The sequence below is a fragment of the Panthera uncia genome, chromosome A2, assembly GCF_023721935.1.
Source record: "Panthera uncia isolate 11264 chromosome A2, Puncia_PCG_1.0, whole genome shotgun sequence".
NCBI classification, from domain to species: Eukaryota; Metazoa; Chordata; class Mammalia; order Carnivora; family Felidae; genus Panthera; species Panthera uncia.
In genome coordinates this window covers 49,178,835-49,196,539 of record NC_064816.1, presented here as the reverse complement: position 1 = coordinate 49,196,539, position 17,705 = coordinate 49,178,835, and the positions used below count along the sequence as shown (strand labels likewise).

The 17,705-nt window shown below is 43.4% G+C and overlaps 1 protein-coding gene across 1 annotated transcript in view; it reads left to right on the top strand.

Moving 5' to 3' along the window:
• Positions 1–231: 231 nt before the first annotated feature.
• Positions 232–17,705, top strand: part of LHFPL4 (LHFPL tetraspan subfamily member 4) — a 30,687-nt gene continuing 13,213 nt past the window's right edge. Inside the window, exon 1 of the mRNA XM_049640936.1 lies at positions 232–645. Within this exon, the coding sequence (XP_049496893.1) occupies positions 240–645 (406 nt within the window). The 5' untranslated portion in view covers positions 232–239. The remainder of the gene's footprint in view (positions 646–17,705) is intronic.

Below are 17,705 nucleotides of genomic sequence, written 5' to 3'. Positions count from 1 at the left end.
TTGCCCCCTCTAGACACCGCCCCAACACTCAGGACCCTCTCCTAGCTCTTCCATACTACCCCCTGATTCCCCCCAGCTCCGCCCCAGGCTCCGCCCTCGAGAGTTCTTTGGCTCAGGGCAGCTTCTCGCGTGCGTCCCCAGCTCCCGCCCGCCCGTCAGCCCGGCAGCCCGGCGGTCGGTCCCGGGCCGGCGGCCCCCGCCAGCCGCCGTCGCCGCCGCCGGCCCCGCCCCCGGGCACCATGCTGCCCTCGCAGGAGGCCTCCAAGCTCTACCATGAGCACTACATGCGGAACTCGCGGGCCATCGGCGTGCTATGGGCCATCTTCACCATCTGCTTCGCCATCATCAACGTGGTGGTCTTCATCCAGCCCTACTGGGTGGGCGACAGCGTGAGCACCCCCAAGCCTGGCTACTTCGGCCTCTTCCACTACTGTGTGGGCAGCGGGCTGGCGGGCCGCGAGCTTACCTGCCGCGGCTCGTTCACCGACTTCAGCACCATCCCGTCCGGCGCCTTCAAGGCAGCCGCCTTCTTCGTGCTGCTCTCCATGGTGCTGATCCTCGGCTGTATCACCTGCTTTGCGCTTTTCTTCTTCTGCAACACGGCCACGGTCTACAAGATCTGCGCCTGGATGCAGCTCTTGGCAGGTAGGGGAAAGGTGGGGATGGGACCCCTAGAACCCTCTGACCCCTTCCAGGACCTCTTCTTGGAGGGGTCAGAGATAGATTCTGCTCTTCTATCCAAAGACACACCTCCTTGGCAGCCACTGGGGAGGGGATTTATGAGAGAGAGACACCTTGGAGCAGTAGGTAGAGCCTTAGAACTGGGTCTTTGAATGTGTGTGCTTGGATATGGGCAGACTGCATTTAGTGATGGGTTAGTGTTATGTTAGAGTCTCTGAGAGTCTCTTTTGGCTGTCTTAAGGGAGATAATTATCTGAACGAGGAGTTACTCTAGGAGTGAGCAATTTCTGTTGTATCAAGAAAAGCATGAGATGAGGGAAATCAAGAGATGTAACTTTGACCTTTATCTTGGTGACATTATCAACTTGGGTGTTTCACTTTATTTCTCTGAGGCTGGGTTTCCTCATCTGTAAAACAATGGAGAAGATTCCAAGAACAAATGAAATAGTATCTTGTAAATTTTAAAGTTCTATATTAAGATAAAGGAAGGTAATAGGAGGTTGTCTGTAGTGTCTATCTAGTGTTTGAAATGTGGGTGGTTGACAGAATTTGGCAACATGGGGGTCTTGGGAGGGCAGATCTCCACCTCCTACCCCCACCCAATGCAGGAAAGGTTCTGGTACTATGCCCAATGGGAATGAGTCCCTGGGACCCTTTGAAATGTTTAGCTAGGACAGACATCTTACCCTAAGAACCAGAGAAGGGACTTTTGGAAATAGGAACTGCTGAGACTGTATTCCAGGATCCATTAGTGTCCCCATCCCCACCTATCTTTTGATCGAAGGCAGATTTTGAAGATTCAGCAACTTGGGTATTTGCCTAATTGCAGGCAGGGAAGAAAGTTGGGCTGGGGAAAGGCCAAGATATAACAGGAATGGGGGAGGAGGGCTAGGAAAAGTTTGGAGCTCTCCAGGGATGAGAAAGAGAAGGGAAAATGTGATGAGGTGCAGCAGAGATGGTCTTTCAAAATAAGTACCTCAGGGCGCTCAACAAGTGTGAGCCTCTTCAAAAGAGACTCCCTACAGGAGGTGTTATATCACTCGCTGATAATTCCACTGCTCAAAACATTGGAGGGAATTCTCTTTGGAGTGTGAGATGTGTTCTCTTGAACATCATCATTGACGGAAACCTCCATCTTTTAAAGGAAGAATATGACTTTTGGAAATGGCTGAAAGTCACTTAGGGCCAAGTATAGAAAATACAATAGGTGATCAAATTGGGAGTTGTCACCTGTGATGAGAGCCAAGGTATGAAGGCAAAATCATGAGGCTGGTTTGCTTCCCCAAGAGGACTTTTACAAGTAGAGGGAGGAATTACTGTCCCATTGGAAGGGTTTTCTCTACTCTCAAAAGGACTACTTTGAAGAAAGCTGTGTTAATTCAGAGGAAGACATCCTAATGAGCTTGTTTCAAATCTGTCTCACTCCATCTACTTAGATGTGGGTCTTTTAGGACCTTTGAAGTTGAGGAAGAAGAATTTTAGTGTGTGGGAGATATCTCTCCATATTTCTCCATGGTACCCAGAAGGTGATTTTATCTATTTTCATTCTATTTCCTCCAAAAGCAAGCTGGAAAGAATATATTCTCATCTGGAATTCTCAGTTCCTCAGCCTTAATTTGGAGTCTGCAGATGGGTTGCTGACCTCTTGACCTTCCAAGTCTCTGTAATTTATGTGGGTTTAATCTTTGGGATTTGATGAAGTGTCCAATAACCCTGTGTAATTATAGAATTTCAGGGATCATAGAGATAAGCTCCTTCAAACCCCACCCTCCCAACCCCTCCATTTTAAAGAGAGGAGATTAAAACTAGAGAAAAGGTCTTACCCAAAGTCACACAGCCAGTAGTGGAGTAAACTAGGTCTTGACTCCCGGCCCAGTGCTCTTTCCCTTGTGTTGTTGCCCCACCTGAGGGCTGAGGAGGCCAGTTAGCAGAGGTGAACAGTTTATTCCATTTTGCTTAGAGATTTCTGAGTTCTCTGGGTAAGTGGCTGATCCACTTTGTTTAATAAAGTGACAACAGGACAGAAGCCAGAGCACTGGACTATGAGTCATGGGATAGGGTCTTGTCTGACTTTGTCTGGGTGATTCACCCTGCAATATTAAGCACTTGTTTTTAGCTTAAATCTAAGTTTTGTCACCCTTACAGTGGGAGACTAACCAGTTACATTAGTGGATTGAAAGTATCTCTTTCAGGCCTGTGGGTCTCCTAAAACAACTCTTTCACCAAGATCATTTTATTCAGAAAGTAAGAAATCGGTCACTCTCAGAGGAACCACAGAGCAGCAAAGGGCCTTGTTTATATCAGGTAAGAATTAGAATTCTTGTTCAAGTGAACTTTTATTCAAGTATTTTAGGCTCTTTTTTAAAAGTTTATTTCTTTATTTTTGAGAGAGAGAGAACAAGTGGGGAAAAGGCAGAGAGAAAGAGGGAGGGAGAGAGAGAGAGAGAGAGAGAGAGAGAGAGAGAATCCTAAGCAGGCTCAGCACTGTGAAGCTCAGACTCATGAACTGTGAGATCATACCTGGGCTGAAGTCAGATGCTTAGCCACCTGAGCCGCACAGGCACCCCTATTTAGACTCTTCTAAGTGCAGAACACTGAACTATTGGGAAGATGTAAAGATACCTATTCCTTTATTTATTCTTTACTTATTCTGTGATCATCCCTGTGCTAGCTGCTGCAATACCGAGATCATCCTGGTCTCCAGGGATTTAGGCTATACAGTGCAATTCTCGCTCTCAGGAAGCTTACCATCTAGTTGGGTCACTATACTGGGCAGTATTCGTTCAATGACAAGTGACAGAAACCCAACTCAAGATGGCTTAAATAAATAAAAATAAAATAAAATAAAGAGGGTGGGGTTTTGGCTCACATAACTTAAAAGTCAAGAGTATCTTGCCTCAGGGGTGCCTGGCTGGCTCAGCTGGTAGACTGTGTGATTCTTGATCTCAGGGTTGTGACTTCAAGCCCCATGTTGGGTTATAAAGATTACTTAAAAATAAAATCCTAAAAAAAAAAAATACTATCTTGCTTCAAGCAGAGATGGATCCAGACACTCAAATAATGCCATTTAGAATAGGTCTGTCTCCATTTCTTGGCTCCATCATTTTAAAGTCCACTTCTCTCTTGAAGGTGATAAATAAGGCTACTAGCAGCTCTGAGTTTATACTGCTTTAGCCTAGCAATGCCTGTGGGAAAAGGACATCTGTTAGTGGTTCCAGCAAAATTTCAGGGCTGATTCTCATTGGCTCAGGCTTTGGCCACAGGTTCATCACTTAGTTAACCAATATGACTTTGTCTAAGGCCTCAGTCACATGCCCACATGGACGGATAGTGGAGACAGGTCACTTCCTAAAAAGGGAAATAAAGTGTGACCTCTGATAAGACAGGTGCAGAAAGAAGCCTCACTCTGGAGGGTCTGAGCACTAATATATGCTGGATCATAAATGCTGTGGAAACCCAGGGCACTTGAGGAGGTGGCCCTTTAGTTGGCAGGTGAGGCTTGAGTGGAAAGTGAGGGTGTGGACGGGTGTGAGGTGTGGGAGAACATTCTTTTTTTAAAAAAAAAATTTTTTTAAATGTTTATTTATTTTTGAGACAGAGAGAGACAGAGCATGAATGGGGGAGGGGCAGAGAGAGAGGGAGACACAGAATCGGAAGCAGGCTCCAGGCTCTGAGCCATCAGCCCAGAGCCCGACGCGGGGCTCGAACTCACGAACCGTGAGATCATGACCTGAGCTGAAGTCGGACGCTCAACCGACTGAGCCACCCAGGCGCCCCTATGGGAGAACATTCTGAATGGAGAGGGAGACCATGGGCAGAGACACAGAAGTGAGAAAGCCACATCAGGCTTGAGTGTGACATCCACATAGGGGAGCAGTGGGAGGAGAGGTGAGGAAGAAATGATGGGGTTACAGTGTGCCAATCTCTGAATACTGTGTCGGATATTTGGACTTTAATCAGTAAGCAGTTCAAAGCTACTACAGCTATTATTATTATTTTGGAAAAATAGTTAACATTTCTGAGCCTTCATTGTATGCTCGGCCATGTAAACATTTACATGCAGGGGATGCCTAGGTGGCTCAGTCGGTTAAGTGTCCAACTCTTGATCTCAGCTCAGGTCTTGAGCTCGGGGTCATGAGTTCAAGCCCTGCATTGAGCTCTGCACTGGGCGTGGAGCTGACTTAAAAAATAATAAAATAAAAATAAATAAACATTTACATGCATACTATTATTTAATCCTCACAACAGTCTATGCAGTAGGTACTATTATTACTATTTTGTAGATGAGAACACTGCGCCTCAAAGAGGATTCATTTGTCCAAGATGATAAGTGGCAGAACTAGGATTGTAACTTGGTCTGTCTGACTCTAAAGCCCAAGGATTTATGAAGGATTTATAAAGGAGCATTAATGATGGGAGCAATGGTGGGAGGTTTTTGGCATAAGACTCGAATGTTAAGTGGAGAGGCTGTAAGACCCACGTGGCTCTTCATGGAGTTAGTGGTCACTTCTCATGGTATCTCTGCTACTCTTTACCTGGTCTTTCCCACTTAGAGAGAACACATAATGTGCCAGCTTCCGGGCTAGACATTTTCATATCCATTATGTCATTTACTCTTCATCTGTTGAAGCGACTTGCCCAAAGGTCACACTTATGTCAAAAGGTGGAGCTGAAACTTAACGCAAATCTAAATGGATCTAGTACCTCTTCTTACCACCAAATTGGAACCTGGGGGAGGAATACAGAAATTACAAGGTACGGCTGTCAGCTGTCAGCTCTCTCTACTCAGTGTTTACCTGTGGGCTGGGTGAGGTTAGCCAAGTGGGGGTTGCTGGCTGGAGTAGAGACGCAGGCTGGAAGCCTGGTTGAGAGTCCGAGGGGGCAGAGTAGGGTAGTGGTTTAGAGCAGAGGACTTAGAATTCTCTCTTTGTTCCTTCCCAGACGTGTGGCCCTGTATAAGTGGGTTTCCTCTCTGTCTCAGTTTTCTTTTCTGTAAAAAAGAGATTATTATTATTTTTTAAGATTTTATTTTTAAGTAATCTCTATACCCAGCATGGGGCTAGAACTCAACCCGGGGATCAAGAGTTGAATGTTCCACTGACTGAGCCAGCCAGGTGCCTTGGGGAGATTATTATTGTACTTATCTCAGAAGTGGTAGAAAGAAATAAACACAATGTTGGGTGTAAATCACTGAATGTGTTCCTAGTGTACAACAGGCACTCAATAAATGGTTATGTCATTCCTGTGACATAGTCTGAGTGAAGAGCAGCTTGGGAGGAGCTCTTGCTGCTCAGGTGGGAGAGTTTGGATTGTTGGGATGATCAAAGGCCACGAGAAGTCATTAACAGTCAGCTGAAAAAGGTCTTACAAATCAGCTGTCCCAACTGCCTCATTTTACAGATGAAAAAACCTAGTCACAGAGAGAAGAGACAAGTTCATATCACAGAGTGAGGCTCTTCTTTCCACAGAAGGGAGATGATTCTGACCACAATTCATTCAGTACTCAGTGTCAGGCACTGCCTGGGTGCTGGAGTCACCGCAGGGAATAGGATGTGGGAGGTGGTGTGGGTGCTGGGGAGACTGAAGGTGGGGATGGCAGCAGGGGGTTGGTGATCCTGAGGTGAGCACCTTCCAGCCTTCCCAGCCTTAGAGTGTGTATCCACACTCCTCCCTATTACTTTGGGGTTTGTTTCAGATTTGGTTTGGGATTTTATTCATCCCATATACCTTTGTTTTAATTTTTTTAATGTTTATTTATTTTTGAAAGAGAGAGAGAGAGACAGAGACAGAGACAGAGTGAGAGCAGGGGAGGGGCAGAGAGAGAGGGAGACACAGAATCTGAAGCAGGTTCCAGGCTCTGAGCTGTCAGCACAGAGCCCGATGCGAGGCTCGAACTCATGAACCAAGAGATCATGACCTGAGCTGAAGTCGGATACTTAACCAACTGAGCCACCCAAGCACCCCCAGTACATCTTTGTTGTATGTGTATGTCCCGCTGAGCACATTAGGGGGATTTCTTTCTTCCCCCACTCCATTGTCTTTCTTCCTCCCCCAACTGTCCCTTCCTTCTTTCTTTCCTTTTTTCCACCCTCTCTCCCTACACCTTTCCTTTCTTTCTCACAACAGTCCTTTACTGACAGCCTCCCCTGTGTGTTAAGCCCCATGCTAGGCTCTGGGGATCTGTATGAGGGTTTGCTGCCAGGCTGCTCACAGAGTAATGGGAGAGGCAGGAAAGAAGACAGATCATCACTTTGTGCATGACACATGAAATGACTGAGTCAAGCACAGGGTATTCTAGGAGCACAAAGGGGACTTCTGACACAGTTAAGGACAGCCAGGGAAGTCTTCCAAAAAAGTCGCAGCATTTGATAGAGAATAGGGAGGAGGGAGAAGGGCATCCAGGCAGAAGAAACAGTATGATCCTAGGCATGAGGATGGGTAATGGCCTGGTGTGTTTTGGGAACTACCAGCAATTAGGGCAAGGAGTAGTGAGTGTTCAGAAAGGGAAGCTAGATCATAGAGGCTTCTAAGCCATGGTAGGGAGTTTGCAGACTATCTGTTGGCATATAGTTGTTGAAAGTTTTTTGGAGAATAATTAATACATGCACATGATACAAAATTCAAAGGTAAAAAAGGTATATAATCAGACATCAATCTTCCTTCCTGCCCTCATTCCCCAAAGATCCTCTCAGAGTTCTCTGGGATAACCCCTATCACCATTTTCTTGAGTATCCTTTCCAAGAAATCTCACAAAATACAAGCAAATGCAAACAATTTTTTTTTTACAAAAATGGCTTATTAGTTATCTATAGATGTATAACAAATTACTCCAAAACTTAGTTGCTTAAAGTAACCAGTATTATCTCAGTTTCTGTGAGTCACAGGAATGTGGAGCAGCTTAGATGGGCAGTTCTGGTTCAAGGTTGCTCCTGATGTTACAACCAAGACCTCAGTGGGGGCTGTGGTCATCTCAGGTTGACTGGGGCTGGAGGATCCACTTCTAAGTACCCTCATGTGTTGGCAGAAGCCCCCAGAATGAGTGATCCGAGAAAGCGGGAGAAAGGAAGAAGCTGTATCGCTTAACCTTTCTTTTTGGCAACAGTTTTATTGTGATATAACTGATACGTCATACAGTTCATCCATAGGAAATGTATAATTCAGTGGTTTTTAGCATATTCATAGAGTTGTATAACCATTACCACAATCAACTTCAGGGTACTGTCAGTACCTCAAGAAGAAGCCTTATACCCTTTAGGTATCACCCCACAAAGCGCCTATCCAACCTCCCCAGCCTTTGAACAACCACTAATTGACTTTCTGTCTCTCTGTATTGGCCTGTTCTTCATATCAATGGGATCTTACATTATGTGGTTTTGGCATCTGGCTTCTTTCACTTAGCATGTTTTCAATGTTCATTCATGTTATAGCATATATCAGTACTTCATTCCTTTTTATGGCCATAATGTTGCATTGTATGGATAGACCACATTTTGTTTATTCATTCATTAGTTGATTGACATTTGGGTTGTTGTGACTTTGGGGCTATTATGAAGAATGCTGCTATGAACATTTGTGTACAACTTTTTTGCATGGATGCACGTTTTCATTTCTCTTGGGTATATACTTAGGAGTGGAATTGCTGGCTCAAATGGCAACTCTATATTTAACATTTTGATGAACTGCCAGATTGTTTTCCAAAGTGGCAGTACTATTGTGTATTCCCACCAGCACTGTATGAGGGTTCTTATTTCTTCATATTCTCATCAACACTTATTATCTGACTGTTTAAGTTATAGCCATCCTACCAGGTGTGAACTGGTATCTCATTGTGGTTTCGATTTGTGTTTCTCTAATTATTCATGGTTTCCTGTGCTTATCGACCACTTGTATTATCTTTTTTGGAGAACTATCTATTCAGATCCACTGTCCATTTCTTAGTTGGGTTATTTTTCTTTTTTTATTATTGGGTGGAAAGAGTTCTTTGTATAGTTTAGATATAAGTCCCTTATCAGGTATATGATTTGCAAATGTTTTCTTCCATTCCATGGCTGTCTTTTGTCTCTCTTGATAGTTTCCTTTGAAACACAAAAGTTTTTAATTTGTATAAAATCCAGCTTATCTTATCTTTTTTTCTTGTGGTTCTTGTGCTTTTGGTGTCATAGCTAAGAATCCTTTGCAAATCCAAGGTACAAAAAACTTACCTCTGTGTTTTTACCTAGGAGTTTTATGGTTTCATTCTCCCATTTAGATCTCTGATCCATTTGAGTTAATTTTTATATATGAGGTAAGGTAAGGAAGGATCCAGCATCCTTTTGCATGTAGCAATCCTGTTGTCCCAGCACCATTTATTGAAAAGATTATTTTTTCTCGAATGCTCTTGGCACCCTTGTCAAAAATCAATTAACCATAGATACATGGGTTCATTTCTGGACTCTATTCTAGTCCATTGATCTATATGTCTGTTCTTCTGCCAGTAGCAGACTGTCCTGATGACTGTTGTTTTGTAGTGACTTTTCAAATCAGGGAGTGTGATTCCTCCAACCATGTTCTTTTTTAAGATTGTTTTGCCCATCACATTGCCTTTTTAAATTAAAAAAAAATTTTTTTTTAAATAAGCTTCATGTCCAGTGCAGAGCCCAATGCAGAGCTTGAACTCACGGCCCTGAGGTCAAGACCTGAGCTGAAATCAAGAGTGGGACACTTAACTGACTAAGCCACCCAGGCACTGCATCACACTGCCTTTTATGTCCTAATCTCAGATATCACATTCCACCGCTTTTACCACACCTGACTGTTAAGATTTTTCCATTTTAGTGTATAAAGAGCTACTTTTAGAAAAATGTTTATTTATTTATTTTGAGAGACGGGGTTGGGAGGGCAGAGAAAGACGGAGAGAGAGAATCCCAAGCAGGCTCCACTCTGTCAGTGCAGAGCCTGATACGGGGCTCAATCTCACAAACTACGAGGTCATGACCTGAGCCAAAATCAAGTCAGATGCTTAACTGACTAAGTCACCCAGGCACCCCTAAAAAGCTACTTTTTCTTAAGAGCTGCATAATATACTCTTGTATAGATGTGCCATCAGTTATTTAATCAATATTTAAGTTGTTTATGATATCTTGATATAACAATATTTCGGTGGATAATGTTATATATAAACAATTTGATACATACATATAAGGATAAAATAAAGACCTAGAGCAGAATTGCTGGATTAAATGGTCTGTATATTTATAATTTTGACAGATCCAGCCATAATGCCCTCTGTAGAAGTTGTACAGAGTTACAATCCCAGCAGTAGTGTATAAAAGTACCTGTTACCCCACATCATTGCCAACTGATTGTGTTATCATATATTTTATTTTTTGCCAACCTGATGGGTAAAAAAATACTCTTAAAATTTTTTTTAATGTTTACTTATTTTATTTTTGAGAGAGAGAGAGAGAGAGCGCAAGCAGGGGAGGGGCAAAAAGAGGGAGAGAGAATCCCAAGCAGGCTCCATGCTCAGCGTAGAGCCTGATGCAGGACTTGGTCTCATGAGCCATGAAATCATGACTTGAGCCAAAACCAAGAGTCAGACATTCAACTGACTGAGCCACCCAGGTACCCCCAAAATACTCTCTTATAGTAGTAATTTGCCTTTCTCTTATTATGAATGAAGTAAACACTTTTTATATATATCTTTTCTGTAAACTATCAGCTTATATATATATTTCTTTTTTAAAACTTTATTTAAAGTTTGTCTTTTTATTTTGAGAGAGAGAGCACATGCAAGCAGCGGAGGGGCAGAGAGAGAGGGAGAGAGAGAATCCTAAGCAGAATTCGCGGTGTCAATGCAGAGCCCAAGAGATCATGACCTGAGCCTAAATCATGAGTCGGAGGCTTAACCCACTGAGACACCCAGGTAGTATATATATATATATACACACACACTATATATATATATATATATATATATATATATATTCACTATATATACACTATATATACACTATATATATATGTATGTGTATATATATATATATATATATATATATATATTTCTATCAAGTTAGAAATGAATGGTATTTTCTCTCTTTGATATGTAAGAACTTTTTTGGGGGTGCCTGGTTGACTCAGTCAGTAGAGTGTGCAACTCTTGATCTTAGGGTCCTAAGTTCAAGCTCCATGTTGCATGTAGAGATCACTTAAAAATAAAATGTCAAAAAAAGAGAACTTTTGTATATTAAGAAAGTTAGCTCTTCGTGATAAGAGTTACAAATATTGTTCCCAGTTGATCTTTTTACTTTGTCTATGAATGTTTTCTTTACCGTGAGATTTGTTGTTTTTTTTTTTTTTTTCAACATAATCATACTGTTGGTTCCATCCTGGGTTTAGTGTGATACCTAGACAGCCTTGAAGTGTTTTGAGCAGGGGAGAAACATATCACATCCAGCTGTGGGTAGAGGGACTGAAGACCATTTGGAGGGGTCCAGAGGACAAGAGCTGAACTATTCTTTTCCTGAAAGCCTCCTATTTGTGTCATTTTCTTTTCATTCCCATTTTATGTTATTCATCATTGCCAACCTTACTTTAATCCCAGAGAAGTTTAATGGTATAATGAGAGCCCTGGACCAGGAGTCTGTGCCTGACACATAGTAGGTGCTTAACAAGTGCCTGTAAATGAATGAATGATGACGTCTGATTGAAGTCCTATTCCACCATCCACTCCTTTGGAGGCAGCATATTCAGTGATTGGACAACCTGAATTTGAATGCTAAATATGGCATTACCAACTAAGTGTCTTTAGGAAGGTTACACAATTTCTGAGTCTTAGTTTTCCTCATCTATAAAATAGGGATAATAATAGTAACTATCTCAAGGGGCTGTTGAAGGGTTGACTGTGAATACTGTATGGACCTGGGCACAAAGGAGACCCTCAGGAACTGTTAGCAATTGTTATTAGCTGGTGTGTGATTTCAGTCAAAACACTTTGGCTCCAACATTCCATTGTCTGTGCTAGAACACAGGGGGAAAGATTGAAAAGTGGGAAGAATTAGAATATAAGCCTGAAGAAGCAGGTAGGGCTGGCTATGGAGAGCTTCCCAAGTTGGGCTAGGACTTTGGGTCCTATCCTTATGTGATGGGCATTCACTTTTAGGCCTGAGAGTCACCAGCGCCACATGTGGGTGTAGAAAGATGACTGGGGTGGCTGCTGCAAGGATGGACCAGATGGAGGCTTGATGGGGGCAAGGAGCCCATGGTCCTGGTGAAAGGTGCTGAGGCAGCAGGGAGACAGGAGGAAGAGGACAGGAGACCTATTTAGGAGATCAGTGGCTGTGCTGGAGTGAGGACAAAGCAGGTGGTACAGATGATTCCAGGTTTCCTTCTTGGGTGATTGGATCTCTGGACTGACATTCCCAAACATGCAGGAAGAAGATCGCATCAGTTTGGGAAATGTTGAATTTACAGACCCTATGGGATGTTCAAGAGGAAAAGTCTCACAAGCAATTGGATATTTGGGTCTGGAGCCTAGGGGAGAGATCTCAGGTGGAGACTGAGATGTGAGGCATCCTCAAATGAGTCTGAGGGTGGGTGAAATTACCCCGGGAAGAATGTGCAGGGAGAAGAGGAGAGCCTAGCAGCAGGTTGAAAAGAAGCCAGAAATGGAGGCTTGGAGAGAAGAGCCAGAGCAGCTGCTGAGATTAGCAACTGAGACACTGAGAAGGATGGCCTCGAGAAAGGATGCCTGCCTGGAGGAGCCAGAGGGGGACGGAGAAGGGATGGAACCACCTGGGAGGGCCTGGTCCGAACTAGAGGGAGAGGAGACTTTGGACCAAACCCAAGAGAAGATGTGGCGGAGCTGAGCCAGGGCAATGGGGGATGCATGGGTGGGTGGGTTCAAAGGTTATTAAAAGGCCATGTGCTTGGTGCAGTCTGGGCCTGGTGTGGGTGGTGAAGTAAATACTCTTCCCAAATGATTACCCCACAAAGTGATGGGGGTCCATCTCTCTGTAACAGTTTCTGTGACACCAGATACAATTATTGGTCTTCTCATTTAGAAAAATTTTTATTTTAATTCGAGTGTAGTTAACATACAGTACAATACTAGTTTCAGGGGTACAATATAGTGATTCAGCCGTTGCATACATTACTCTGTGCTCATCAAGACAAGTGTGCTCTTAATCCCTTTCACCTATTTCACCCATCCCCCCACCCACTATTATTTGTCTTCTTACTAGTTCCCCTACTACCCTGTAGTGTCCTCAAGATCAGGAACCAGGAGCTGGGGACTGAATTTCAGAGGAAGAGAGTGTCCCAGGAAGAGGGAATGGTCAGTACAAAGGCCTCTATGTGGGGCTGAACCTGACTTGTTTTAAGGGACAGAAAGGAGGCCAGTGAGGCTAGAATTTTAGGGCATGGAAGCTTAATGGCTCCAAGGAAGGTGGGTGAGCCTACCTCAGTGCTTTCTTCTGAGTGCTTCTGGGGAGCTTGCAGAGGGCACTGAGCAGGGGAGTGGCACCTTCTGTTTCTGAAAGTTCACTGTGGATGCTGAGTGGAGAGCAGCTGCTGATGAGATAAGTATGGGAGCTGAGAACTTAGTTAGGAGGCCCCAGTGGTCATCTAGTTAGGAGGGGGTCATGGCAGGTTGGACAGATGGTTGTAGTAGAGGTGGAGAGAAGTCAGATCCTGGATAGTTTTGGAGATCAAGGCAGTCGACCTTGGGAATGGGTTGCATGTGGGGGTGAGGGGAAGGGTGGGGTCAGGTGCCTCCTAGCATCTGGGTGTTGGATGGGAGATGGTGAGCCCAGTTACAGCAGTCCCGAGCCCCAGCATATCGGGCTGATAGAGGCACTAAGGTTGGGCCTCGATCTACACAAATCCAGTGGGTTGGAGCTGACCTGTAGGAACTGACTGTTACAGTCTCGCTTGTCTTGGGGGAGCAGAACCAGTGCTCAGACTTAGGAGCAGGGGCCTGTAGACACCCTCCTTCCCTTGGAGGGTCAGCCTGTCAGAGGTTGTTGCCACTGGTCATGACTGCACCGGGGACTGGGGAAGCAATTCATTGGAGTGCTGGGATCTCAATGCGGATGCAAACTCTTCACTGGGCTCCTCTCAGCTCCAAATGCAGCCTGATCCTTTTCTAAACCTGAAGGAGGGACTCACAGGCAATGCAAGCAGCTGGCCGTGTGTTCTATGCTGGATTGCTGCTCTGTGTTCCTCCCCTTTCCTAAGACCTTTACTGCTTTGTAAAGTCATCACTGTTCTTTGTAGAAAAACTGGGGACTATAGATGAACAAAACTACATCTGTAATCTCACGCTCCCAGAAGCATTCTTTTTTTTTTTTTTTTACTTTCTATAATTTATTTATTTTTTATAACTTACATCCAAGTTAGTTAGCACATGGTGCAATAATGATTTCAGAAGTAGATTCCTTAAGCCCCTTACCCATTTAGCCCATCCCCCCTCCCACAACCCCTCCAGCAGCCCTCTGTTTGTTCTCTATATTTAAGAGTCTCTTATGTTTTGTCCCCCCTCCCTGTTTTTATATTCTTTTTGCTTCCCTTCCCTTATGTTTATCTGTTTTGTATCTTAAAGTCCTCGTATGAGTGAAGTCATAGGATATTTGTCTTTCTCTAATTTCGCTTAGCATAATACCCTCTAGTTCCATTCACGTAGTTGCAAATGGCAAGATTTCATTCTTTTGATTGCCAAGTAATACTCCATTGTGTGTGTGTGTATATATATATATATATATATATATATATATCACATCTTCTTTATCCATTCATCCATCGATGGACATTTGGGCTCTTTCCATATTTTGGCTATTGTTGATAGTGCTGCTATAAACATTGGGGGGTCCCTTCGAAACAGCATACCTGTATCCCTTGGATAAATACCTAGTAGTGCAATTCCGGGGTCATAGGGTAGTTCTATTTTTAATTTTTTGAGGAACCTCCATACTGTTTCCCAGAGTGGCTGCACCAGTTTGCATTCCCACCAACGATGCAAAAGAGACCCTCTTTCTCCGCATCCTCGCCAACATCTGTTGTTGCCTGAGTTGTTAATGTTAGACATTCTGACAGGTGTGAGGTGGTATCTCAGTGTAGTTTTGATTTGTGTTTCCCAGATGATGAGTGATGTTGAGCATTTTTTCATGTGTCAGTTGGCCGTCTGGATGTCTTCTTTGGAGAAGTGTCTATTCATGTCTTTTGCCCATTTCTTCACTTGATTATTTGTGTTTTGGGTGTTGAGTTGGATAAGTTCTCTATAGATTTTGGATATTAACCCTTTCTCTGATATGTCGTTTGCAAACATCTTCTCCCATTCCATTGGTTGCCTTTTAGTTTTGCTGATTGTTTAGAAGCAGTCATTCTTAACTGCTTGGCCTACACTCATAAGACTATATAGAGTACTCATTATGAGCAGGCTCTGGAGCCAGACTCTCTGGGTTCAGCCTTTTGCTGGCTGGTTTTGCAACTTACCAGTTTTGTGACTTTGGATAACTTAGATAACCTCTCTGTGTCTCAGTGTCCTCCTCTAGGAAAAGAAAATAATAATGCAGATTGTTGTGCAGATTAAATGATCTAAGGTGTGTAAAGTACTATAGTGTCTGCCACGGTAAATTCTATATAACTATTTGCTGTAGCTATGTAACTATTTTTTCCCAAAGTGAAATTATAGTGCATTAATTTCTACAGCCTCTGGAAACCTAACATATCATAAGTATTTTCTGTATCATTAAGTCTTCTTCAATAGCTGCCTGAGCAAATTTATATTAAAGTTTCATAGCTAAGTGGTATTCCAAGTTATGAAAGAGCTATATTCCCATATTGCTGGAAAATAAGTTGCTTCTTTCTTTCTGTTCTTCCTTTATTATTTCTCCCTCTCCTCCTCTTCTCTCTCTTATAGGTAACCACATGATGGACATCCTTGTAGCTAAAACTTAGAGCATATCCATGAGGGTTTTCTTAGGATAAATTCCCAGAAATTGGCAAGCTCAGTCAAAAGGGGTTTAGAGATTTTCATTTTTATGTTTTTGTGACTAACCCATTATTTCTGAGAGTTACATTTGGGCTGTGCATTGCCGTTTTTGTTGCTTTCATTATTTCATTGCAAGTGAGTGAGAATCTCTGGCAATAGTCACCTACTAGTAGACAGCTCCTGCCCACCTTATGGCTTCAGTGGGTCACTCTTTCACATGGCTCTGAATCCAAAATGTGCAGCAGGTTGTCAGTACAATGTCTCCCTCCCCTCCTGTCCTCCAGACACTCAGTTCCCCTCCCTAGAAGTAACCAAGTCTGGGGCGTGAGTTTTCACAGTTCGTGAGATCGAGCTCCGCATCCAGCTCTGTGCTGACAGCGTGGAGCCTACTAGGGATTCTCTCTCTCCCCCTCCCTCTCTCTGCCCCTCCTAGACTCATGCTTTCTCTCTCTCTCTCTCTCTCAAAATAAATAAACTTAAAAAAAAGTAATCAAGGTTATCAGTGTCTTGTAAACTCTTCCAGAAATATTTATGTCCATGGAAGAACACACACACACACACACACATACACACTCTTTCCCCACTCCTTAGAGAATGCTAGCATCGTGCCACATACATTGCTCTGGACTTTGTCTTTCACTTAGCACACCCACATGCCATCCCACATCAGCACACCAAGGCTTCCTTTGTCCCTTTCAGGACTACGTGGTGTGCCATTGCACAGATGTGCTCTGTCTAACCTGTGGTTTATCGGTGGGCATTTAGGTTCTTTCTTCTGTTTACTTATGACACATTACATATGTAGCCTTTTTTAAAGTTGGCTTTTATTGAAGTATAACATATTTAGAGAAAAGCACAAAAATCATTACCTCTGCGGCTCAGAGAATTTGCACAAAGTGAACGTGCCTGTGGAAATAGCATACAGACCAGGAACCTGATGCCCCCTTCAGTCACTACCCAAAGGTAATCACTATCCTGAGTTTTCATCCTGGAGGTTAGTTTTGCCTGTTTTTGAACTGTATATGAATGGAATCACACTTTTTCTCAGCCGTATGGCTCTCAGATGTAGCAACTTGATGCTCACAGCATTTGTTCCTCCTCGGGCAAGGTCTTGCTCTGGTGAGAGTCCCCCCCCCCCCTGCCTTGCAGAGGCGCCCTCTGGCTGTGAGCTGACGAGGTGGGGGGGGGGGGCAAGCTCTCCGGTGTCTCCTCCTATAGGGGTGCTAATCCCATCATGAGACCTCACCAAACCCTAATCACCTCCAAATACCATCCCACTGGGGGTTAGGGCTTCAACGTATGAATTTTGTAGGGACATAATTCAGTCTATAGCAAGCCTCTGTGGAGTCTGCCTAGGGACAAAAAGCCCTGGGGACATCCTGTCTGACCCCTCAGTAAAGGGTAACAGCTGTGGCATGTCAGGCATGGCGCAGGCAGCTGAGCAAAAACAGAGGCCTCTCGGGAGTGCCCAGCTCAGCGAATGTCCCTTGAGGATGGTGTAACAGTGTTATAATGAAATGCTATTAAAATAGCTAAGCATAAAATGCATCATTAAAAAGCTTTACATAAAGGCACATTTACAGCACAAGCTTTAAAGAAAATAAACACCTGAGTGTATCGTATATTTTCTCTCATTAATTCTTCACTACTTTTGGTCTCACCCAAGTTTAATTCCCAAACTCAAGTATCATTCTTTCCTTTAACTCTCTTTTAGTTTCTTAATTATTTTTTAAAAACTTAAGAGGATTTCATGGTCTGGCATAGATGGATAAGGATTGTCCGTAATAATATAGTTTTTGTTATGTGCAGATGTTAGACACTTTCACCAGTATAGGAAGGCACAGAATGAAGAGTGTCCCCCTCTCCACCCCCCTAGGCCACATCTCTGAGGCATCCATCATTAAATTACTTCTGTATACTTCTAGAAATGTTTATAGATATGCAAGTTTATATGTGTATTCTTTGAAAAATCAATATTTTTATTCATTCATTTAATCTTTTAAAGTTTGTTTATTTTGAGAAAGTTGGGGGTGGGGTGGGACAGAGAAGGGGAGAG